The sequence below is a fragment of the Lytechinus variegatus genome, chromosome 3 (genome assembly GCF_018143015.1).
Source record: "Lytechinus variegatus isolate NC3 chromosome 3, Lvar_3.0, whole genome shotgun sequence".
Taxonomy (NCBI): domain Eukaryota; kingdom Metazoa; phylum Echinodermata; class Echinoidea; order Temnopleuroida; family Toxopneustidae; genus Lytechinus; species Lytechinus variegatus.
In genome coordinates, this window is record NC_054742.1 from 70,159,584 (window position 1) to 70,187,344 (window position 27,761).

General features: G+C 35.7%; 1 protein-coding gene across 1 annotated transcript; it reads right to left on the reverse strand.

The window, feature by feature from the left end:
- Window positions 1-1,292: 1,292 nt before the first annotated feature.
- Window positions 1,293-27,750, reverse strand: LOC121411820. Its single transcript, XM_041604691.1, has 19 exons — window positions 27,375-27,750; window positions 24,035-24,213; window positions 23,151-23,264; window positions 21,204-21,353; window positions 20,513-20,739; window positions 17,622-17,846; window positions 15,832-16,097; window positions 14,588-14,829; window positions 13,584-13,756; window positions 12,198-12,375; window positions 11,286-11,775; window positions 10,375-10,512; window positions 9,374-9,433; window positions 8,870-8,935; window positions 8,417-8,559; window positions 6,257-6,388; window positions 5,772-5,926; window positions 4,219-4,339; window positions 1,293-3,393 (listed from the first exon to the last, which is right to left on the reverse strand). Exons 1-19 carry the CDS (start codon window positions 27,628-27,630, stop codon window positions 3,097-3,099), a joined length of 3,612 nt encoding a protein of 1,203 aa, XP_041460625.1. The 5' UTR covers window positions 27,631-27,750; the 3' UTR covers window positions 1,293-3,096.
- Between the last annotated feature and the right edge of the window lie 11 nt (window positions 27,751-27,761).

Here is a 27,761-nt window from a genome sequence, read left to right on the forward strand (position 1 = left end):
GGTTACTAAATTTTAGCGAACACATTCGCTATATTTTCATTTCCATGAGCACTGTCCACTGCTGCAGTCCTGCTCTTACTCTTTTTATTGTATGATTTCACTTTAAGACCAAAATCTTTTTTGTCATTTCCCCCAAGAACTGCTGCCAATCTGTAACCTTTTTACTCACTTTTTCTGAATTCTAAATCACATGTTTGGAAGCTTGAGTGTTTTTTTAAAGTGCAAAGTTTCCAATCCATTCTTTTGCTTGTTACCATTTCAAGTCACTTACTGTCAGTTCTTTGTACAGAACGAATGCATTGTCACATCAGTGAGTACTGTGATGTCATCCATTACTTCAAACTACTTTGAGTGTGTATATTCATATTTCCATATTCATATTCCACAAATCATGCAAGTACATGTCACAATACATAAACATTCCAAATGGGGTAAAATGCATATTCTAATACATATATATATATATATATATATATATATATACAGATCATAATGATTAGCAATAAAACAAGGTGGAGGGGTCTAATGGGATTGCACATGCTCCAAACTGGTCATGTGACTAAAACTGGGCGATATTCAAAAGAGCTATCACCCAAGTTGAAATTGAAGGTACTATGACTTTGCAATTGACTTGCCTTTGACATCGGATGAATTTTTAAATTAGCCACTTATATTGTACTGTACACATAGGACTGATATAATTTTAAGGGGAATATTAGCTAGGCAAAATGCCAATATGGGTTTCTAAAAAAACATTTTGAGGCAAAACATATACCGGTAGTGGTAATTCAAGCAGTCTACTTCCACCATACTTATTTTATTACCTTTTTTACTAACCGGTCTTAAACCTGCAATAAGACCTATTTAAGATTTACATTCATACAATACGCACAAAAACATTGATAAAGTTGATATAAGTCAAATTCCTTCAGCAAGAAATTAATCCACAATGTGCAGCACTCGACCCAGGTGAGGTAAATGGGGGCGTAGTAGGTTTTCATTCATTGAAATGCAGAGTGCCTCACAGCTGCTCTGCTAAAGCTGGGGTAATTATGCTGCATTATTTATAGTGCTTAGAGACTTCTGATAAAGTGTTAGGTGCTATATTGCTTGCTTGCTAGGTGCCTTGTCTGTTCCAGACATTGGCAATCAAGGCTTTCCATCCACTTCTATCTCTGATTATTTGCAATGTGCTGTTATTTCTGTTGCCAGTCAGCCTAATGAACTGGTCCATGTACTTTATGCATTGCCTCCCTCTATTTCTCTTTCCCACAAGTTTTTTGTACCTTCTCTTCTCATGGTATGCCAAACACACTGCAGTTGTCTTTTTCTTACGGTGTTAAGTGCTACATAAGCATGTACAATCATTATTATTACTATCATAAGTAACAAAATAATGTTGCATGCTCTTGAGTGGAATACACAAAATATCCAGCAAGATGAATGTAATATTTTGCATACATAGCCCTATACCACTAAAGAAATACAACATTATCAAGTTACATACCATTTGAGGCAACTAACATACACACACATTACACAAATATATGTAAATATGTATTTTCTTGTTTGATTTTATGCCATGGCTCTGAGGAAGACCAGTTTTTATGTACTGAACAGACCACCCTGAGAGAATATGTGAACTAAATAAATAAGTAATAAATAACACACACACACAAAATACATCTAATACAGAATAGGCAAGGAAAACTACATTGGAAAGCATGGAAAATCACAAAAATCTCTTTCCACTCTTTTTTCTCTGGGTTTTGCCATTTTGACATCAGATTAGAATACTGCACACTTAGACAATTAAGGTGAAGAAAAGCTTGCGTGTCCAAGTAGGTAAACAGAACACCCAAGATATAGTATGTTCTTGTACAGCAAATTAGCACAGTAGCCAAAATATGTCCATTACTGCATATGACAATCAAGATGAAAAAAAAATTGCAATCAATCCTATTCACATAAAAAGTACCATTTTCAACGATAGAATACAGATTTCTCAGCTTTATCTAATTGGCTTCATACTTGGCAATTATATCTATTTTGAGATGATCCATGTCTGTAGAGCCATTTTTGAAATTTGTACTCTAGGACTGCAAGATATGATGATAACATTATAATATTGTGACATTGAAACTTCAATGAATAGACAATAATGGGTAGACGACATATCACCACTCGCCCTATTGTAAAAATGGAGATTTTACTTGTTTCAGACATCAAAACTAGCCCATATTACAATGAATCTGTGACAGCAAGTCATAAAACCAAGACATCCCTAATCCAGCTCAACAGGGTCCAGGGAAAGGGTCATAAAAGTGTCCCCCTTCCAATGAATGATGTCTGTATGCTAGCCTAAGCAGTAAATAATATGGCATGTGAACATTGTTTGACAATTACTTATGGGGGATGATAAATTGCCTTATCATGATATTACGGCTGGTGATAATCGAATACCCAAATATGCAATATTGTGCAGCCCTATTGTACACCTATAGTTAAACAAAAACAAAAAAAATACATGAAAACTTAAATTATATAAAATTTGTTTCCCACCAAAATTGATTTAGGGGAAACAAAACCAATACCAGAATCTAGATCTTGAGCTGCAGTTCATATCTTCACCTTATAGCTGAAAGTCAAACAGCTGTTCCCATGACAACTAATAATGTGTTGAATGTGTTTGAAATAAAAAATAACTAGAATTTTTTCATCAAACATAACTAAAATTAAATAAAATAGGTAACCTCACATCTAATCAAAACATGAAGGGACCCCTCAATCATTTTGTGCGAAATTTGGTTTTAAGTGGTTTTCAAATGTTCCAGTTAGTGCAATTTGAAAAAGGTGAACTAAAATTTTGACAAGCTTCTGCAATGTGACCTAAAAATCACCTTTGACCTTGGTAAGAAATCTCCTATGACACGAAGGAACTGAAGTAAGGGCTTTCTGAAAAAAGGGTGAACGAAAAATTCAAAAGAATGATGGACATAAAGACTTTGGAATATAAGTGCTTCACTGAACTTTCATAGACACAACACAAAAATGTTTGCTTTACTATGAGTCCTGTTAACACATTGTAAGATGTAGCTACTCATACTGTGCTGTACAGATAGGGCAGATAAAGTCTTTCCTCTCTTTGATGGGAGATGTCAGTGATACGCATTCCTGGTGCATCCATTTACCACAGACATCACAACATACCCATGGCTTGTACTTTCCTCTTTGAGAAGACGCGAACTTGCATGTGAGCATGTCGCAGATCTTCTCTTGGTCCTTCGGGCTGACAGCATGCTCTAAAAGCTTATTCTGCACGAAGATGCGCATTGCGCAGGGGTTTGGTGCAATGGAACGAGGTTTGAAGCCCTTCACTATGGCAAGTGCATTCTGCAGAGAAAACAAAAATTGTTTTCCACAATTACTGTCATTATTTTTCAACCATTTTATCTTCAACAAATTCTAATGTGTTTCAATATATCCTGAATGTTTATACATAGCTCGATTAATTCAAACAGTGGTGAAAAAGTACATGCAGATTTAAAATAGTTTTTTTCAATGAATTAAAAAATCAGAACAGAATCACATAAAAATAAGATAGAATTCATTTTTGAAACTGTAGTTAAAGCTCAATATGGGTTACAGGTGTACTAATTCAAGTACAGTACGTTGTCCGTCCACAATTTAAAAATGCTTCTTCTTCGCAATTTCTTGTCAGAGTTCAATTCCGTTAGCTTTATATGATAGCACTTAAAATTCATTATATATATTATATTTTACGTGCCTTTAAAAAAAAAAACATGAAAAATTCCTCTTCATATGTGATCTGATTTTGAGTTTTTTAATTTCCATCAGGTAGAGTTACTTGAGGTACACAAAACTTCTGCAAAGAATTTTGACAATTTGTCTCAAACAGTGTTTATTATGATTTATGATGCTAATCTGTGCAAAATTTATTCAAAACCCAACAAAAATGCTTGATCTCCTACATTTGTCGACCGATTTTGATTTTTTTTTCATAATTCACTCAGTGAAAATTAAAAATTGTGTTAATTTCTTTGCCGGATGAGCCCAAATCATTGATGTGCAAGTTATTATTATTATTATTGAAAATGAATTAGACAATGGGTATGGTTAAAAAACACAAGTAAAATAAGAATGAGTACATGTATATACCCATCCAGGACACCAACTTAAAATTAAATGTGTATTTACCATCATTACGAATGCTCCACATGAATGACCATCCACTTGACTGGCTGATTGGAGACTCCCAAGGGTCCATTGCTTCTCAACTAGGTCCCCTGTTACGCTGGCCCTCTTCTCCATGTAACATCTATGAATGGGGGGGGGGGGGTGGAATGAATTGTGTAATATTACTTTTTGTTCATTTGTTCATAATATGCAGCATAATAGCAATCTTGTGATCAATGATCAAACGGTCACATTGTGTATTCCTTTTACCCATCTAAGGCTCTAAGGCTTCAGCTTAACTCTTTCCATTTCTCATTTAACTATTTTCAAGCATTAGCTCTACAAGAAACTAAAAAAAAAAATGGAAATCAGACTTGTTCCTAAGACTTGTTCTATTATGTATACTATCTTGAGTATTTGCCACTCCACAGGAAAAAGATACACATCATGCATAGAGCCATGGACCCTCCATGTGTCCAAACTCAAAACACTTGTGTACATATAAGTACTTGAGGCTTTTGCTCAATGTTAACAATAAAAAAAAATTAGGTGTTTAAGTTATGAAAATTGTCATTTTTTCAGAAAAAAAGCTGTAAAAACAAAGAAATTACAGTTTCTTGCTCAAGTTTTCTTTTTTAATATGGAGCTTACATATTCTGCATTAGAAAATGAAAGGAAGCATTGAAAAAAAATACTGCTACATTGACCACTGGACTTAAATTTGAAATAGATAAAAAGTGATACGGTAAGGGAAATTCACTTTTTCTGCAGTTTGCTGTCCTCTACATATCAAACTGGGGAAATTAAAGCTCAGCCACTACTTTTTTCTAATAATTTGAAGGCTATGCAAGACTTCTGTCAGGGTTTCAAAATGAAAAACACAATTTTAAAGTTTGGTCACTTTTTCTACCTAGTTGCACCATTGACCTGAAACAAGCATATATGAACCAGAAAAGAAACTTTCAGGTAAAACTTAACATTGGGCTCTGAGAGTTTGTTGACCCTTGCTAAAAATTGGATTTACAACTTAACATCGGGCTAACATTTTTTGCCATCCAAGTTTGGTCACAAACAGGCATACAATGTATATGGATACAAAGTTATTATGACCTATGACAGACTTGGTTGCCAAATTCAACATTGGGCTCTACAAGTTTGTTTACCCTGTTGGTGACCTTTGACCTTTTGGTGACCTTTATCTTTCTGAAAGACATCTACCAAGATTGTTCCCAAACAGGCACATGGATGCAAAGCTATGACCCATAATTGAAACTTGGATGTAAACAATGAGCTCTAAAAATTCATATAACCCCTGTCAGTGAGATTTACCCTGCAGTGACCTTCATACTTGGCAAAATGTTTAATTTCATTAGACAAATTATCCATCAAAGTTTGATTAGAATTTAAGCATTAAGTACATTGTTAATAAAGTGTTTTCAAAGATCAGACAATATTTTTTCATCATTTATCGAGTACAAACAATATAAAGTAACACATGGAACACTTACACTAAATCTTAATTGCAACGTACTACTCTGACATGAAAATAGGGACACCCAGGGTTGAGAAATTACCTGAACTTTTCAAAGTAGAAGTTCTTCGTTGCCTTGTTTGACAGGGAATCAAGGATGGACACCTCACCTTTCATTATTTCAGCTACCAGCAGAACCCAGTGGTTCCTGTTTACAACGATGGGGAGAAAAAGCCAGGAATACTTCTCCATGTTGACCTGTAATTTAAAGTAAGCACATAAATTACACATTTGATATCAAAACCGATTGACAAAAAAGACCACAAATTGTGGTCAGCTGTATGGCCAAGGGAAACGTGAAATAAAGCAAAATTTAATGTATGTCAATGGATTAACAAATATTATCTTTGACAATTTGAAAAAACACTGAAGTAAGTCTAGAACGGCTCTTCAACATATTATTACCTATTTACTATCAACTCCATTACCCTAAACATAGAAATGCAAACATAATGCTTGCCATCATACATGAAACAAATTATGTATTCTGAACTGGCACACATAACTATTAACTGTACGAATACTTACAGCTTTGAACATCCAAGAATCAAAGTGATTTCTTTCCCAGTGAACTGCGGCATATGATGGAATTGTGTACAGGTGATCTACATTGTTTTTGTTATTTTCTCTTTGAAGAGTCTTTAAATAGGCATTGATAATCTGAAAAGAAAAATCAAGCAACAATATGATATCAGTTTAAAAATATAGAAGGAGAAATTGAAATTAAAGCTTCTTGATAGTTTGCAAACAAACAGCCAGTGCATAATATCACGACACTGAGGCAATAATGCTCTTGTCTGTCTTGAAGAATAATTTGAACTCCAGAAGCTAGCTCAGTGGACACTTTTACACAAATGTCATCCACATGAATTGTACTCTGGAAACGGGCAATAACTTTTTTTTTTAGGAAGGAAGAAGTTAAGAATTTAAGCACACACTACATAATATTATGCAGTTAAGTTTAAAGCAAACACAATAAACTTTTGATGGTCAAGAGGTCATTCACAAATATATTATGTAAAACACTTCAAAGATTCTTCTGAATGGTATGAAGACTGAGAAACAACTTTTTTTCTCACAATCAAAGATTTACTGCCGATTAGATTTTATCTGCTCATTATACACATCTTCCGAAATATTGCTAGACTGATGAGATTGTGTTCATTTTTTAGCATACATGGCATGCACTGAAAGTCTGAATGATTAGATCAAATGCACCATTTGGGCTTGGGACTCTGAAATATTTTCCTGATGGGTCAGAGAGGCCACTTGTACATACACAAAGAGATTTCCAAATCTTAAGACAATTTCCATTACCATCTATGTGAGACCAATATTGAAATGAACACAGGGCTATCAATAATTTCAAATTTTTTGGTTTTTGGTTCTGGTATGAACCGCCAGGGATTATTTTGTTCTGATTTTGCACTCCCCCCAAAACACTATCCCAAACAACAACTTCACAGGAGTATCATTCACTAGAGGAAATATTTTATTTTTTTTGCAAATAACTTCTCTAGATGAACTCTCACCCTGAAAATTACTTCTTGCCCCCCCCGGGAATTAATCTTTGGCGAGATGTGACATGGAAATCATATCCAGCAGTAACCTATTATGCTGAGTTTACATTTTTGATACAACGGAAATGATAGTTCATATTTTCCCACAATGTTTTAAGTCTAAAATACACCATTCTCTCTCATGCATGTCATCTCAGCTGAAAAGATGCTGATCTCATCAGTCTGGCAATTTATCTGAACATGTCTGCAGAACCAGCTAATTAATCTACAGGTAATTTTTTTTTTATTGTGACAAAAAGAAATTGCTTCTCAAATCAAAAACATTTCCAAATGTTAATACCAAACTAAAATCGAACACACAAATAAATCTAATTTCATCCCACTTAAAGGTAGTAGCCCACATTTGAAAACCACCCAAAACGAAGCATGATGAAACGGGTCCATTATGACTTTGAAAGATAAGTTATAAGAGATTCATACCTCACCTCTCACCTTTGTCAATAATATTCAATTTGAGAGATATAACCAGGGTTTTAAAATCATTTCCAAACCGGATCGTCAGGACGCTTTTATGAACGTAAAATTAACCTTGAACAAGGGTAATTTGAGGGAACACGATGTTTCATTTTAAATTGTTTTACCCCAAAGTAAGAGGCTGATTACATGTTACTGTAATCATATCCAAATTCCATGCCAACTATGAGAATAATGACTACTGTTTTAAAATATTTTGCAAATGTGGGCTACTACCTTTCAAGAGACAAGATACATGTAGTTCTGCTCTTTGATGGAAAGCTAAAAGATGGCAGATTTTTGTTTGTTTTTGAATATGTATCATTTCATTGAACTATATCAACTATGAAAGCAATGTTCATTGTTTCATCACACACAACTAGTTTCCTTTTCAAGAAGCTACATACTAAAATGTTCCTAAACACATTTTTACATGTAATGTTCCTGCATGCAGTGATACTTTGCCATTGAACATCATTACATCAAAGCAAGTCATCATGATTTGATATAACTGTTGTTTGATTTTTTTTCCTCATAGTGTGCCACACTTTCTGATGATTAAAATATAGGTGATTTTACCAAAATTATTCGGTAGATTTCCTACATATGTAATAAATGCTGTTCACATGTTTAAATGAAAAAAAAAATATATTACCTTGTCATTTATCCATGACGGATACTGGAGAGATTTAAAATCTCGTAGTTCAAGGCTCTCTCCACATACATGCCATCTAGCATCTTCATGAGATAAAGGCAATGGTGTTTGGGTAAGTCCTTGTAATTCTGGAAGAATCTGTCCTGTGGTTGAAATTGAAATTTGGAAAAAAAAGAGGAAACACTCAGAGCACACAGACCTCTGCCAAGCAGTGCGATCCCCCCCCCACGCACACACTCTTAGATTTTCTCAATTTTTTTTAAACATCAATTTATATTGTTCAAACAAAGGAAATTTCAATAGCACAGGGCATTTTCATTTTATCTGAAAATGCAATGCATTAAAAGTACACATGAAATAAACCAAGTATACTACATAGTGAGGAGCTAAAGATACACACACACAACATGGCAAGTATAGCATGACACTGATATTGAAACATATTCTTCTTACTGGACAAATCAGCATTAAGGGTCATCTTTGTTCGTCTACAGGTTGCCTTCTGCTTTTTCTTTTGTTCTGTACATAAAAAGGCAAAGGAAAAGATGGACTTGATTTGAAATTAAGAAAGTATATGTATATGACCTTCAATTCTGCCAAAAAAGAGTGGTTCCTATACAAAATACATCATCACCTTTTGGCTGATATATTCGTGCCTTTAAGTCTTTGTTAGTGTTCAATACAAACGTATGGATGGACAGATATACTTTAACATTTTAAAAAATAAACGATCATTATTAGTTGGTTCTTGAGATATTGCGATAATGAGCAAGCACGACAAATGGAGGGATCACCATAAACATGATGCCTCTCGCTATACCCCTAGTGGTGAAGGCATAAAATGTGCACAATGCTTCAAGGGAAAAGATCATGAAATTAATTCTTAACATTGAGAGTTTAATTGCAAAACATATGGAGCTCTATCCTCCACCCCCCAAACACACACACATATTTCACCTGTTGGCTCATGATGATCAAGTACGTCCAATGTCCCAAGAGGAAGCTTTTGTGAATTACCTGGAAGGGAAAATCAAAAAGAATACATTCATGTAAAATCAATACAATGCATATCTAACCCAATTTTATGTAGGCTTGGGCTATTTTTTAGAAATTAATGATATACATGTGTCTTGGAAGTTGCATTCATTAATGTCTAGCCATGATAACTGTCTTTACTCCTTGCCTAATTAAATGTCATTGTGTGTGAAGAATGCTAATAATATATATTGGTACATCAGGAAACTATTGAAATTTCTCTTGAAAATTGAGAATTTGTAAGATCTGAATTTGTTATAACCCGTGTGGGTCCCTATTTTAGACGAGCCTCGATGGGTTCTTCCACAACAGAAAAATGAAGAAGCAGGATAGCAACATCGAAATTTACTGTTTGGTAGCTCTAGCTAGACTGCACTTTGCTGGGGAGCATTTGAGTTTTATTCGCTGATTTTTTTTTCTACCATGCATATACCTGAAATGAGCAAATAAGTATAACAATGCTGATTTTTTTTCTACCATGCAAATGCCTGAAATGAGCAAATAAGTATAACAATACACTTTACATAAATATTCATTTCAACATATCCACAACACAAAAACCTAATCAGAATTTAAATGATCTAATTAATATTCATAGAAAAGTAGACTAATTAAAAGACAAAGTTGTGGTGTGTCATGTGACTGGTATGGAGGGAAGATTGTTATGGGGTCTGTGTTTGGTGTCATCCTCTTCAACTACTATAAAGTGATATTCAGTGGAACCAAGTCTTGTATTGTAGCTAAGTTAGGTAATTATTAAACTCCAAATAATATAAGTGTCATCATTCCATCCATGTGTTCTGTGCTCTGTTGTGCATTTGTAGAGACATTTAACCAAGTAAAATCAGTGGTCTGTTTCTAACTCCGCCATTACCCATCACCACATTCATAGTAGTTCTTGACCATAAACGATTTAACTTTACCTCTGTTCAACCTCCTCCTCTTCCCGTCATATTGTTTTGTTGCTTCGGTAAACCGCACACGTTTCTTTTTACGAAGAGGAAGTGATGCCTCAGACCTGGAATTGGACAAAGTCCCTCGAAGCAGTTTCTTTGAATTGCCTGAAAGAGATATAAAACAATTCAGACAATGTGTCTCCTTTATGCCTCAACCCCTAACCAGTAATTTCAGATAATGAACTCAGTGAACTTTCATCTAGTCAATTCTTAATCTAATTTGACCATCTTCCTTTGGTGATACAAGTAGATGATATTAAGTTTAAGGTTCATATCTGAATTGGTTCTTGAAATTTTGGCATAATGAAGTCTAAACGTTTTTTTCTATAAGTTGACCTCTAAGACCCTTGATATCTTTGTACCAAAATCTAATCAGATCTTTCAGTGGTGAAACATACGATCATCAGAATTGAAGTTCACTTAGGTATGACATCATCAAGTTGCTCTTGAGATAACACCATAACAAGAAAGCAGGGCACAGCCTTTAATTTTTTTAATGAATTAATTCAAGCCTCATCTATTAATGTATAGCCATGTTCAATGTCTTCAATAATTGCCTGATTGCATCTAATTACAGGCAAAATGCCACTTACATTATATATTGGTACATGGGGGAAACAATGTCTTAGGGCAAAAAAATGTAAACTTACTTAAAATAATGCAATCTTCTTTAGCATAGTTAATTCAAAGCGAGTGTAATTTTCATGATACCATCTGAGCGGAACAAACTTTGAAAACAAATTCTTTAGTGTATAGCCGAAGTGGTTATCAGTTCCTATTCGTCCCTCATGGTCTTACACCAGATTAATTTTAATTTTAAATATACAGTCATACAATTTCCTTTTTTGTGCTGGTAATTTCCTCTTTACAATTTTTACCTGTAGCTGTATTTTCGTTAAGGAGTACGCCTTCTTGACGACTTCCATTCTGTCGCATGTAGGCCAATGTTGATTCTAGCTGCAGCATTACCTCCTCAAGCACTAGCCTGTCATTGGAGAGATATGTTAACTCTTTGATGAGAGCTAGCTTCTCACGGCAGCCAGCTGCAGCTTTCGTTGCACTGCTCGCTGCTGATGCTATTGGAAGCAGCTGCATATCTTGGTCATCACTTTCCTGGAAATTAGGTGGAACATCCTCTCCTTCGTCTGGAAACATGCAAACATCCTCGTCCAGTGTATGAAATGGGGAGTTGCGGTAGGCTGCTGGAAGACTCTCCCAAGACAAACCCTCCATGCAATTTATTACCCCAAAAATGTGCTTACACGGAAGCTTCGACTTTTTCCATGAGAGACATTCGCACTCTGGGGACTCCTGTGCATTTAGTTTCACCAAGTATGCACAACGGCCTTGAGCACTTTCACTTCGCACCTGATATTAGAAAACATATTGAGCCCTATTAACAGATAAATGTTTTCAGTGTTAACACAAGAAATTGTGACATACAAAATGTGTAACTAATTCATACACACACAAATTAAATGTTAATATCAATTAATTCGGTTGAAATATATCTTTCTTTTCACAGAGACTGCATAAGCATAACTACAGTGACATATGATCTGTGACCCTATATCTAATCAGTTCATGATTACATAATGGTTGACATTAGACACTTCATGAAATATTGCTCATAGAACAAACCCCGTCAAGTTTAGTTTCATAGACATACATGTAGGATCACAAATGATGGAAAAAAGGTTTTGTATTGACAAGAAAAAATAAGGGATTTAATACATGAAGCTGATGAATAACTATTTCCTACGACTTAAGATATTTTTTTCAGAAAATACCTTGAATGTGTTTGAGGAAACTTCTTGAATATCTGCTTGCGATATTGCATAAGATCCTTCAAGCTTCTCCATGCAGTGGATCACAAAATTGGGGGGTCTGTTCCAGAGAAAGCTTGGAACATCAGGGCCATATGCCCGTCCATACTTGGTGTTTGCTTTGACATTTTTCATAATGTACCTATATATAGTAAAATGTACAGTAATTGAATTTATGTATGCATTATATTAGCACATACAAAGACAAGACAAAAATGAATGTTCCCCTTACAACAAATTGCATTTTTTTTTAAATCATGAACCTTTGGTGAAATCTAATTCACAGCATTTCTCAGCTACATTTCCTGTGAAATTTAGGGCAAACCCTCAGTCATGCTTCAATGCAGATGAATTAAATGTAAAATGGTCACTTCTTGAAATTCACAAGCCTTATACCTTGACACTGATGCAATGATATCGGAACAAACTTTAAGTTTTCAGTGTTTGAAGGCATGCAACATAAATTTTATCCGCTCCCTAACATACCAAATGACTTGTGCACCAAATTTCATGCTTGAGTGAGCAAGAGGTGAAAATGGCATAAACTGCAGTTTTGATATCTTTCCCACAGTAAATTTGATCTAATGCAGAGGAATTCATGTTTTGGAATGGTGTTACAATTATTCGCAAGTGATACTATAAATTCGGCATTGAATTAACACAAACTAAAAACAAAATAACACAATAATGAAATTATCGAGTACTAACTGCTTTATTTCTATGTACTAAAAATCATATTGATAACACTTTTAGCATGTTTATATGACTGGTGTACATGTATCATTAATCCTGTGGCATTTGTATGGAAAGTTCATGCTTCGATGAGCATGTTGGAATGCAAAACCTCTTTTTTCATGTATTGACCAAATTTCAGTTGCTTGATTTGGTCAACCCTCACAAGTCTTCTGAGGAATTTCATCAAAATCCTCAATATCTTATGCTTCAGTGAGCACATGAGATGAGAAAATTATGCAAATGAGTAAAAAGTTTGGAGCTTTGTCCCTGCTCCGCGCCGCATCAGATACTTAATTTGACATTGGATCCGGTTAGTAAGTGACCTCAGGAAATTATGTGCCAAATTTCATAAAAAAAACAAACAAACTAACAATAGAATGAGAATCATCAGGACAAATAAGTGAGATTTCCCTTTTTTTTCTCCTCCCACCATGACAATATGTACTGTCAAAGTGTCAAGGAGTAGAAATCTAACAAAAGTGAGTTTGCCTATTTTCATTGATGATTATTGTTCATTCTACTTAGTGGTTATTTCATGAAAATTAGCACATATCACACAAATATGCAACAAAAAAATAGACACACATTGAACTAAACACAAATGTAAAAACATACTTCTGTGTCATGGATGGAATGTAGCTGGAAATGAGTGCATCCACCATTCCTGAGAGGTTGCTGCTTTTTTTCTGTTCAAGATAGGTGTGCTTGAACACTTTATTTTGCCGCTCCAGCCCATTGTTGGTGTAGGCCAGAAGATTTTCTTGGTATCTAAAAGCCCATGCCCAGCGCTATGTAATGATAAATCAAAGCAAACATGAATTGTTAGAGGAACAATATATTACATATGGTGTGCTTAACGTTTTATATTAAATGCGACTGAAAAAAAATTGCATTAATTTAAAGTTTTCAGGTCGATTATTATGCCTCTAATTTGCTACAATATGCTAGATAATCATTACCTTTTTATCTTAATCCACTGTTATGGTTATTGTGACAAAATATGTCTCCTGATTGGACAGTTTTTAAAGTAATTTAAAAAAATTGAGAGCCACACAAAGCTAGTCCAAAATTACAATTGCATAATAAGCAATCTGCTTACAAATAATACAGTTTTTTATGTGACCATCACTTTTTATGCCTCTGCCACATAAGATGGTGCCAGATCTTCCGAAAGCATTATGTTTATGGGTTGTCCATGCCCCTTTCTCCTTGATAATTATCGGGATGTATCACTATAACATTCAATTACTTTTTGGAGTAAGCAGGTCAAAAGCTAAAGATCAATAGTCACAGACTTACAACAAGGCAACGTGCAGTATGAACTTCAAACTTGATGATAATAAGTCCCACCACATGAAGACATTTGATCAGAATTTGGAGGAAGTAGGTCAAAGAAGGTCAAGAGGTCCACTTATGAATGAACTTCAAACTTGATGAGATCACCATAGGCAGATGATTACTGTAGTAATTAGGTCTAAGGTCAAAGGTCACAGATATCAGTATCTGAAAATCCTAGTTTTAAGGGTGGAGGCATATGAAGCAGCCACTTTTGTTATTTTTAAAATATCCATCTGCAGCAATATCATAAAGAGAATGACATAATATCATCTGATAAATACCATGCAATGGGGCAGCCAGGTCTTGGTAAACCAGCGCTGAAGCTTCCCATTCTTTTTCCAGGCTTCAGATTGTTGCAGATGGGTCAGTGCATCCTTGTATTCACGCTCAGTTGGGGCATGAGCGCATCTTCTGAGCATGGCCAAGACGGTGTCATGGTACACAGCAGCACAGTTATCTTTCTTGCTGGTCCACCGACCCCAAGCCTGCTCTCTATGGAAGTCACACAGGAAGACCCGAGTACCTATAGTTCAGAATAATGAATTTGAGTTACAGAAAGCATGAGTTAATTTATTAATACTTCAGGTATTCAAAAGCTAGGCCTCTCCATGTCATCAAAGCTTTGACCCCCCCCCAAAAAAAAAAATTAGATGAATCCTCAACCGCACATGGTCAAATTTATGACTCCGCCATCGCCAGATAATAAATATACACATATGAGCCAAGTCTGCAAATGATTCATCAAATGGTTCTTAAGCTTTAGCGATCAGAGCCATTTTCATGTATACAATGACCTCTATGACCTTTTACCTTGAGACCCCCAAATCTAATCAGATCACTGTCCATCCTATATGCATACATGAGCCAAGTTTGAAGTTGATCTGTCAAATGGTTCTTGAGTTATTGTGAAAACAAGCCATTTCATGTTTATAATGACATCGATGACCTTTAACCTTTGACCTTGAGACCCAAAAATCTGATCACATCATTGTCCCTCCCATATGCATACATGAGCCAGGTTTGAAGTTGATCCGTCAAATAATTCTTGAGTTATCACGAGAATGGAAATGGGACGGACAGATGGATGACCCGAAAAAATAATGCCTCTGACACCCACCTCCAGTGGACGGAGGTATAAAAAAAACACAGGAAGGCTAGTTCTACCATTTAATGTTGATATAAGGGTAACATTATTATAATAAATGTCTGAAATTGAACTTTATTAACCGATTCATTACCAAATTTCTGATAGGTGCCTAACATAGCAATGCACATTTTGAAAGATCTTTCAACATTTATGTGCAAAGGACAAGTAGATGTAATATAAGGACTATGTGCAGCCAGAGAATTTCCCTATAAACAAAAATTAGTCAATAATTTGTCAACCTCCAAAAGCATTATAATAATGTTTATGGGTATTAATCTATTTATCAAAAACTCATTACAAAAAATTGAGGGATATATATACACATGAACATAACAGGGGTATACAATATGGAATGCCTAAAATATTAAAAACATTCACCAGGGAAGGTTTCTTCAATGGCTTGAATTTCTCTTTCACAGAAATCAGTCATGAAATATTTCGGTTTCCAGGTCATTTTCTCCCTCTTCATCCAATCTTGTATTGTCTGCAGTCCTTGCTTAATAGCATCCTTTGTCTCGTATTGTACCACAAACTCAGCCACAACACTGTATCCAACATTTGTCTTCACGGCTAAGAAAAAGAGAGGCAGAGCATATTTGGTCGTTCTGTAAGTGGCATCAAGTAGGCATAGGTCGTTGCCATACCTACAAGAAAATTAAATTCAATAAATTTGAAAATCTATTACAATTAGGAACACAACATCACAAACAGATCTGCCGATGGCACAGTCTTACTAACAGAGTCTGCAGAAGAGCTACAGAGACTCCTAGCTGTGAAAAGGAAAGTGAGAGCACAGGATTTTATACATGAATCCCATAAAGATGATGCCAAGAGCTACCCTATGTGACTTGTTACGGAAAGATCAGGACAATAAACAAGTCTCTACGTTTAACCCATAGTGGTACATAATTCGCCAAAGATCTAAATTAATCCTTTTTCCTCATCAAATTGGCACTACGGGTAATTATATTTTCATTTCCCTCCTACAACATAAAAAAATATATAATTCATATCTAATGATACTTATTAATGAAAGTAACAAAGTGCACCCAAAACTTGCCAATTTGTGCAAAAATAATGATTATACATTTATTTTGCATTGCAAATTTTGAGATCAACAAATAGTTCCATTCAATCTGTTCGAACTTAGGAAAAAAATTTCAATGACAGGGAAATACTGGAGGCAAGAGAAGTAGAGGAGGAAGAAGGGTACTTTGGATGGGCAGCTTGAAAGGTCTTCAAGAAAGACAAGTGAATGATCAAGGAGTAAAACTGATAGAATAGGACAGAGACAGAGAGGTGCGGAAAAAATGATCGCCAAGGTGTATAAGTATGGCACCTAGATATACATGTGTAGATATAGACAAGGGATATAGAGATACTTTTATATTTAAACATCATCAATTCTGAATGAAATGACTCCATACCTTCCAATGATTCTTCCTTTAAAGACATTGGTTAACACAGTTATGATTTTCAAAAATCTTGTTTTGTTCCTTGAAAATGGGATAAACATAAAGTATAGTATGCACAGGAAGTATTTCTAAATATCAAAAATGTGAACCAATGTTAGAAAAATATACGAGGGTCGGTTGCACAGAATACACATAAGGAGTGCGCATGCGTGTGTAACTCGCCTTACTGTACTGTGTGTACTGGCGAATCACGCGGCGAGAGGCACATAACGGCATTTTCAAATTCAAGCAAAGTGATCCTCTTAGTGATTGTCTCGTGAGACGAAGGATAATAAAATCGCCCTTTGTGTCGAACTTACACTTTTTAATTCCAAATCATGGTTGGTTTCAGGGTTTTTGAGTATAAATACAATTACTCATACACATGTTTCATCTCAGTTTGAGAATGTTTTAAATCAGCAACTCACAAAGTTACCCAATGCCTTGAAATTTACAGAGGAACCCTGTCTTTAATGCTAAAGTGATGACACTGCAATATTTGAATCACTTTTCTTTCAATGTGCTCATACTGCATCCACAGTGTTAATTTTTCTGTAGCAAATTAATAGAATGTCAAATATGCCTCCTCCCATGTGGTAATGTACTCCCTAACAATTTACTCACTTACAATTAAACACAAGCACATTTGATCTCCATTTTATACCATTGATAAACAGGCCCGAATAGGTCCCTTTAAATCATCTAAGTTATTACCTCTGCAGAAGATGCCTCTGATGTTGTGTCTGGTGGCAAAAGAAAAACTCATTGGGGGCAGAATTGATGGGGACAGCTTCTTCTTCTTCATTGGGGATTGTCTCATATTGTGGGATGGGAGAGGGGTCAGCAGAGGCAAGCTGTAAAGTGAACCGATCTTCCGGATTCTGCTTCTTCCACTCCACAACCATCTGCTGGAGGTTTGGCTGGTCCAGCTTTGAGTATCTGTAGGATACAGAAAAACTTTCTTTACAAGCAAGAACTTACATTGCCTTATTTTCCAAGTTTAAGCAACCAATGAGCCTTATTGGTAACATATAAATGATTGAAACTGCCAATCAAAAGATTTACAAGGGCAGAAAACAATTACAAAATTATTTTTTTAACATAATTGCCCCCAAATAATCTCACCTGAATATAATATCTAAAACTGAAATGCTGTGCAAATCTCCCACTTATGGATTTTGAAACCGTGCCCTTAATGAATTCCCCTGCCAATCATAAATCCACCCCCCAGGCTATTTTCTAGGGTGATTTCTTCATAAATACAACAAAAGAACTACATTTAGTGCATGTTTGATAAAGAAGAACAAATAATATGACTGGAGAGCATCATGCTAATAATACAGAATGGAGCACTCTATATCCTTGAAAATAAAAACATTTAAAAAGCAAAATATATGAGCAGCAAAGCAAGCACAAAAAGTTATGCAATCTTTTGGAACATACATATATAACTTGCTGAAAACACCATTGTATGAATGAAGTGCAAATGACATAGTACTGGCCCTAATAAATATTCATTATGAACAGTCATTTGCCCAAAGGCAAAAATCACCACTAGCGCAGCATGCACAAAATATGCCATCGACAATCATAACACATATGTTCACACTTTGGGAATGCAAAAATCAGCATGTATACCTGGGGCCCGTTGCATGAAACTTACTAAAGTAACTTTACTATTATAGTTATTCTTCATGGAATACTGAATTTTTGATTGGCTGTTGAGCATGAAGATTCAATGAAAATTAACTTCATAAGTTCTGTGATATTTCTTTTTTTGTACAAATAAGATTATACACTGCACACGGAATGAAATTTTGGATATATCTAGCTTTGAACAGGAAAAGCTGCACATTCATGACTGCAAGATATTTATTTTTACAAAACATGAAGTGTGTAATGCATGGAGTTAAAAATCGATAAGCACTGTAATAACTCTATAGTTTACACATGCTTCGCCATGCACATTTAATTTTATCAGCTATGCGGTACCTGTGGTGCATTATATAGGCATACATAATTGTCAACTTATTTGTACATGGGGAGCAAATCACTTGTCATAAAACAATAACTTACCAAGGATGCATCATAAAAATGACTTTTTGAACAAGAATTAACCAAAATATTACACTATCTGAGCAAGTGCACAATCATAAATGGTGCTATATAGAAAAGCAAAAAATAAATATACTTTCAGTGTGTTATTTCTACATTGGACGTATATATATATTTTAAAACATATATGCAGTGCTTAGCTTCTACTATTCTACAATCACAGCACAACGTGAATAATAAAAAGAGTATGTTAAGGATAGAAGAGCAATTAATGGGCAGAAAAACAAGATGAAAGAAGCACTTTGAAAGAATATTTAAAGGGGGTTTTCATGCTTGAGAAGACATGATTGAATATAGCAAAACATACAAAATAGTATATTCGAAGCAACATTCATCAATTTTATGAAAATTGCCAAAATCATTCATACCATCTCCATTTTAGAGTTGATACATTAATGGCAAGCATGAAAAAAAAATATAATCTTTCCAAGTAGCAATGAAAATCAAAATGCAAATTTACAAGCTATAAGTCCTTCTAATGATTCCATATTTCCGATGAGATGTATTCCAATGATGAAGAATATACAACAATGTGAATTATACAGTGCATACATGGCAACCATAGTGTTCATGTAACAAAAATATTCAGTACGAACTAAAAGTATAAGAGCAAAATGTAAATCGTGGTATAGAAGACAGCAAAAATTAATGACCAGCACCAAATCAGACAAAATGCTTTAGTTCCATACAGTTGAAAGCTGTTACTTACTCATCATATGGAGCATTTCATATTTGAAGATCCTGTTCTTGTTATAATGGGGAAAAAAAGATTATTTACACTACATGAAGAAGTATCATTCAGACATATGAGATCTTTCAACCCCGGTCATACTGCCTGACATAAGCTTTCAGAGGCCGTTCTGGGGCCCGTAACACAAAGGTTAGCAATCAATTGCAAATTAAACTCCATTCTGATTGGTGCAGGGTCACCTCTTTGAACGAGATGCACATGAAATAATGGTCTTGATTGGCTGTTAAAGCTCTGCGATTGATTGCAAAGCTTTGTTTTATGGGGCCAAGAACGGTTCAACCGTGGTGTCCAGACAGTAAAAACAATCAAACAATTCCAGGTTGCTTAACTTTTTGCAAGAAGTCAGAAACCTCATTTCCTATTATAACGCCAAAATGTAGCATAAAATTCAGCATGTATTGTACATTAATATATTGCGAATACAAGCTCATCATATTATTTAATTTGTTCATAATGTGTAATAACTTTCCTTTTCAAGATAGCATACAACCATCTTTTAAACCCATTAATATCGGGCATTGGATGAGACCATCAAACATGGAATTAAGTTCATTGCTACTGACGTAATACGACCTGGGAACTGGGGGCAGTGATAACCTGATCAGTCAATAAAGCAAAGTCAGATGAAACATTTTCATGAACATATTTTGGAGGTACAGGACAGGTTGGAAATTGGTGATATCCAATTAGTTTGGTACCATTCCAATGAAATGTCTTGGGGCACAAAGATTTACATTACCTTAGCTGCATTCTGGCAGCATATATATGCTGCCGAATGGTATTATCGGATGGATAATATGCGGTGTCCATAACAGATGGCCTTTTCTCAACATCCGGGAAGAGAACAGTGTGAAGATGGGCTCTTAGGTGCCGCTTCATCTCACTGACGTTAACAACACCATCACCAACAAGCTCCATGAGTTTAGCTGACACTGTCCTGTTCAGTGGGTTCATGAACCCCATCACCTAAGTAAAATAGAAAGAACATTGGTATATTTTAATTGAAAAAATTAATCTCGTGGCAATTATTTCATACTGAACAAACTGCAGCATTTTTTAAATAAATAGAAACCAACATCACATGGATATTCAAGTCTTGATGACTTTTTTTTCTCTTTGAGGATTACTCCTAAAAAAGTCTTGCAAGGTTGTTTCTGACGGCTGACTGCTCGCTCATAGAGATATCTCACTAGAATTATATACTGAAATTTGGAAAACTCTTTTCACATCAGTTGGTAATAATTCATGACAGCTGGCCAATATTTCAAATGCATCAAGTTGTCCCGACCATCAACAAGACAATTTACACACAGGACTAATGTCCTATTTGAAATATGGGTGTGTGCTAATTTAAAATATTCATGTAGACAATACAATAAAGCTTACATACATGTAATTAACATGTTGGGGTGGTTGCATGCACTAGATACCTTTCCAAGTGAATGCACACTCTGATGATCAGCTTTGCTGGGTAGCCGGATGTAAATCCTATGCTCAAAATTGAACTTCTCCCCATTTTTTAGAGCTAGACGAATATGGTCCGATATGGCTCTCCTTGACATCCCAGAGTCATTGTTAGTCTAGTGTAGTAGTTATTTAGGACAAGAACAAAAATAAAATTGTCTTCATTAGTTCCTATTGGAAGGCAAAAACTATCAACTAAACTACTTGAATCCTCAAGCGCTCGAAATCTAAGCCTCCGCCTTTGCCAGATCAGAATGGGAGATGTATTAGGATACATTTAGAGTACAAAACTGCAAAATAACAGTTCTATTTTGAATCTGAATTTGATCTATCAATGAGCAATTTTCATGTACCAGTACATGCAAAGACATCCATGACCTTCGACCTCTGACCTTGTGACCCCAAAATCTAAGAAGCTTGTTATCCCTCCCATATGCATATACGATTCATGTTTGAAGTTGATTTGTCAATTTTTTATCAATTTATCACAAGAACAAGTCAATTTCACATCATGACCTCTTTCATGCATATAATGACCTCTATGACCTTTGATCTTGTGACCTTAACATCTACTCAGATCATTGACCCTCTTACATGCATACATCAACCAAATTTGAAGTTGATGTCAAACGGTACTTAACTTATCGCCAGAACATATAATTTCCATGTATATAATTATATAATATTGACTGGCCTTGAGGGGAACCTCAAATATATTGCCAGCAAAAGAATCATATTGGCCCAAGTGTTTAGACGAGGGCAATATGGGTCTTTTAAGGGCAATATATTTGATGTTCCCCGAAAGAAGAGCCAGTCAATATTTTTATCATCATCCAAATCAGATATCCAGAGCAAAAATCGTGATAATGGTGATATTTCTTTTTAAAATAGTTATATTGTGTCTTGTTAATATAAGGGTCTAGGCTCTGCACTTTACCATTATGACGTACTTGCAAGTACTTGGATCCAGTGATGTCTTTATTATGACGTATATTGTTGGCGCGCAGATTCTTATGCAGCGTATCTCTTTATACGCATCCTCAAATGCCCGGATGTGAGACCAGGGAAAATACAAAGGTATATTTTGCGTCGTCTACCTCTCTGCATGCAAAGTAAATATGCGCATTGAGACCGAGGAAAATACAAATAATATACCTATCCCTTCCCGATATTTATGAATCTAGGGCGATACGGTTTTGTAAATGACCAGCTCAGATGTCTGATACGGGTGATAATGACCTATATGACCTTCGACCTTGTAACCCCAAAATCTAATCAGATCATTATCCCTCCCATAGGCATCATGAGCCAAGTTCGAAGTAGATCCATCGAAAGTTGAGAGGACAGATGGACAAATCTTTGGTGGATGGAGGGATAGACATGTCAAATATATGGCATTGGACAACCCAATAAAGCTTCACACCTGGATTGAACACACTCAGTCTAAAGACATGTAAATTACCACTTATCATCATATTATTGTAAAACTACCAGATCTCAAACAAACATAACTGAAATAACTATGTCAAGTCAACAATTCTCTCCCTCTCTCTCTCCTATTTCAGGGGGTTGTACTAAATGAACAATAATGATAACAATTATCTCATGGTGAAAGAGGCATATGTAATTCATATGACATTCTCCTATCCTAAAATCAATATTTATCCAAATAGGTCAAAATTGGAGGGTCAAAATTGAAGGGTCCAAAAAATTAAGTTGTGTTCGTAACTGACTAAATGACAATAACTACTGAGAGTGACAGGACTTTACCCAGTTGCTTTAATGGCACCATGGAGACCTTATGATGGCTTATGAATTAAAAATACTCCCTAAATAAATCAAAATGAAATGTACATTTTCTACAATTCAATTGATAATTGCCTATATTGTTTATTTAGCAATGTTATACATACATCATAGTCTGTGAAACGAATGACTTCCTTCATTTCTATCACTGCAGGACAGCCCTTTTTCTTTGAACCCTGCAGACGTCTGTATCTTCTCTTTCTGGGCAGAGGATGGTCTTCCTATATAATAAATGGACATTTATTTGAAATAACACAATGGCATTTTTAAAAATCTGATGAAAACTGAGCATAAAAACTACAGGTTGATCACATGTTAATATGATTTTGTGTACTAAACGTAGGGGTGGCAAATCTTGGTGTTTAGCACATAAAAATCCTTATAAAACTGTGGTATCACTGGCACATTACACAGAGCATCAAAGATTCTTTAGCACACAAAGCACGTTTGGATAAAAATCCATACAAGGTTCCTCAAGATATGGAGGGAAATAAGAATGTTTTATCAGCAAATTGACAAAAATATGAGGAAATATTGTTTTATAAAACTATCTCTTAAAAATGTCTGTTTTAATTGATTCTTTTCAGAAAAACAAAATTGGTGAAGGATAGTTTTATTCTGTCACAAGTTCACAATAAATTTGCCGATTTGCCTGGATCTATTTTGTTCCTCATTTTATCAAAAACTTAATTTTTAGTGGTAAATTTTCAGCAAACCTTTTTTTCAAACGTATGTTGTTTTTCTGCTGACTTAGCAAATACATGTATATCATGTATTCTAATTTGAATAGTATAATTCTTATTCTTTGGCATATCACCCTGGCACAAAACACAATTTTGAAGAAACAAACGAAACAAATAATCATGGGGCTGGAGTTGGCCTTTTGGCCCACCGACATGTGAAACAGTAGGTGACCTATCCAAGACTCCACTTCTTACCCCCTACATGTACTTCTACTTTACATCACAAGAACAGATACTAATAGTCTAACCTTCAGTGCTTTTTCTGCCAACTCTTCATTTCTTCTTTTAGCAGCTTGATTTTTATCCTTCCCATACATGCAGCGGAGGCTGTATCGAGAAACGATGGCAAAGGGAACACCATCAGCAGACACAACCTTGTCTCCTATGTCAGAAAACCGAACCTTAGGCATATGAATCAGCCCACCATCTGAAAAAATAAATATAAAATAAAAATTAGGTTTGATACATAATTTGCAGAGAGTGAGCTATCATTAACATAGATGTGTTTCTTCTCCATTCAATAATAGCTCATTACAATTCATCCCCTGAAGGGTGATTTATCAAAAGAACGTGCATGCATGAAAACATCTATAGGGAGATGTCATGACAGTCTGTTGCATGTACCAGGTACACTTTCTATAAACAGAATTGTTTCTGGTGATGGAATTGACAAAATTAAACATTGCACATTGCACTTACAGTGTACATGATATGTGATGGTATTGTGAAGGACAATCATGCCTTTACCATGATCTAGGTCTAGGTATGAAGGGCAAAAGAGGTACCAGGAGTCTGGTAATATTGACTCTATTTCATTCTGAAACAATAACATTAAAGAAAGACATATATATGTTGGGTTTCAACAAGGAAACACAGACAAATCTGTATTTCAGACAGTGCCAAAAAATAAATTGCTTCTTGCTGCACAAGCTTACAAAAGAATTTGGAGACAATAATGGCTTCAACAGGAATATACACAATTAATCTTTGATATACATATATAATTAAGTTAATTTTGTGGTACATTCCAACTTTCAGAGGTTGGGGGAAGAGAATTCCATAGAGCAGCCTTTGCAAATGAGACATTTCATGTCTTGGCAGACTTGGGTATCACATGCCTCAGTACACTTGTACACTGGCTGACCGGTGTCAAATGATTTTGATTGTGGTCAGGCCACAGCCACCGTAGAGATCCTATTGGCACTAGAGGGCATATTCCCCCAGATTGCTGTAATGAATCGATCTGGCCATCCGCCATCTTAATCCGGGCAATTCAAGGCAAAAATCAATGTAGCCTGCAGGTCACCAGTTATAGGGGCTTGGCTTAGCAACTGTAACATTACAAGGTAAATAAAGGCACCATTTTGGGCACAAAACTTCCTTATGGACTAAATGTTTAAATGTCTGGAAGGATAACCACCCAAACTGATGTTGGGGTCAGGGTTTGGGTCAGGGGCAGGGTGGGGTGACCCCTTAATGCTTAACTGAACATTGTATGCAAATTAGGAAAGCTTTATCGTGGAAAATAGGCACAATTATTTAAAATGATTGAATCAGTTTGTTGGGGCAGCGCAGCACCACCCCAAAGTGCCCATGGAGCAGAAATAGACAGTATTGATTTTGTCAATGAGATGCAGCTGGACTTTGACCAAACTTGGTAAGAATCATCCTTTTGCATAAATTAAAACTGTTCATAATCTAATTGTGCTTTCATAGGTTAATATAACATGGGGTGTATGTAGGCCTACTCAATTTGAACAACTTTCAGGTTGCAATGCTTTGGGATGATTCATGAAATAAAATTTGGATAAACTCAAATTGTGCATTATTGAGAAGCCCCAAAATGTGCATATCAAATGCATCGTGGCCACTTTGGGATACTCCAGTAAACTGATTAAATGTTTTCTCTGGATTTCTCTGGCTCTCAAACTCTTTCAATTTCTCTCTAGAATACTGCTCTTGTGCTCAGTCAAAACAACTCTTGCTCTCCACAAGTATAAACCCACAAGTCTAGGTAGGTGAGGCAAAAAAAAATTAACTGTCGACTTGATCAGTTCCTGAGTTGCACTGATTTTACTCAAGGAAATTTGAGTTTAAAAAAACAGAACAGAACTGACATCATCAATCAATATCCAATCAAAAACATAGAAAATAGTACAGTCAAGAAAATAGAAAAACCCATAGAGAAGGGAGAACCAATAGGATGAACATGAGGTGGCCTGAATACAAATGAGAACTAAACAGGATCATGTGAAGAGCAAGTGGAAGTGGAAGTGATATGAATATGGAGCATGTGACAATGTGAAGTGGAAATGGAATGGAAGAAAACAGGAGTGGCAATGGAAGGGTGACTTGTGAAGATAGAGGGATGAATACTGATGAGCTGAACTGTAAATGAGATGCATGAAAGTGATAATGAGTTGTGAGAAACTGGAAATCATAGAATACCAGGTATGTAAAGCAACATGTAAAACTAGAAAATCAAATACAAATAGCAAAATACAACTGTTACACTCCTACGGAGTCCTACCCTTTCACTAGGAAGTGAATCGCATCTGAACAACTTCCATATTCCAATCAGATATGTGGGAAATTGAATTTTTCCTTTATGTTGCTTACAGACTACCATCCTTACAATGCTGTGGGTGTGGTCGAGGAATGTTAAATGCCGAAAAAAAAACCAGATCACTGTAAAAGGGAACATTGTTCAGCATCCAGATGATGGACTGTAGATCTAGATCTACTCATCAGTTAATAACAGATTTAGATCTACTCATCAGTTTGAATTACAGTCAAAATAGAACCATAGACTAACAGTTAGACAGTAGACAGTCAGAAGACTCTAACTGTTAAAGAGTCACAAGACTCGATTTTTGTTGTGGAATAGATCTAAAGTTAGACTTCTAGATCTCAAAAGTTAGCCTAATAAATCTAAGTCTAACTGTAAAGAGCCTAACATTAAGAGGCTAGAATCTAAGGTCTAACTTTTAACTTCTAAGTCTCCCTGGATAAATTGTAATGTCATCTCAGACTCAGCAACTTCTGTAACTTAAGCTGTTTTAAGAATAGATCTAGATCTAACGCAATGTTAGACTGATAAATTATTGTTGTCTAAAAACCATGATCTGACTTGTCAATGACGGAGCATGCTCAGTGAGCCTGATACTCTAAAGTCACTTTTATTTTATAGTCTATACCCAGTTGTTGGATGTCCGGACAGGTTGTGTATCCGGACAGTCGATTTAAACAGCAAATTGGAAAACTTAGTCTGAAAAGTTCACCAGTTCAAAATCAAATCTAGCCTATGGCCTATACCTGATTGATAGCACAAACAGTGTTAGGCCTATAGATCTATGCATAAACCTAGATCTAGAGTAGAGAACAAATAGCATGAATAGGGCCTAGATCTATTGATGATGATTAGCACAAATCAATCATCAATGCATAGTTTTTGTTAATCCAAAGAAAAAAAAGAACTTAGGTCTAGAGTCGAGGCTTCATTTTTTTTATGTGTCCATGGTCATGATGGTGTCCGGACACCCAACCCCCATCCTAACTGTGTCAGACTAGGGCCTACTAGAAACTTACCCGAGTTCTGCAAGTGGAGAATTCCATTCCCGAATCCCACTCCTTTTCGGTCACCTACAAAAGTTATCGAATTGGCAACCTGCCATTGCTGTCTCACGTCCTCAGCCTCCTCCTTGGTGCTCACCCATCCTCTGAGGTTTTCTTCCCCGGCGTCGCATCCCCCGGGCTCATGGACTGGAGTCCATACTTCAGTCCAGGTGGAGGCAGCCATCGAACTGGAGGCAGCCATCGAATCCGAGTACATTGTACACGACATCGAAATCGCGAAATGAAGATTTGCTTAATTTTCGCGCGGGTGCGCGAGCTTATTAATATTCATAAGGGGCGGAACTAACATAGATAATACAGTGACGTGCGCAGCCCGCTAGTTGTTCCAAAATATTGCCT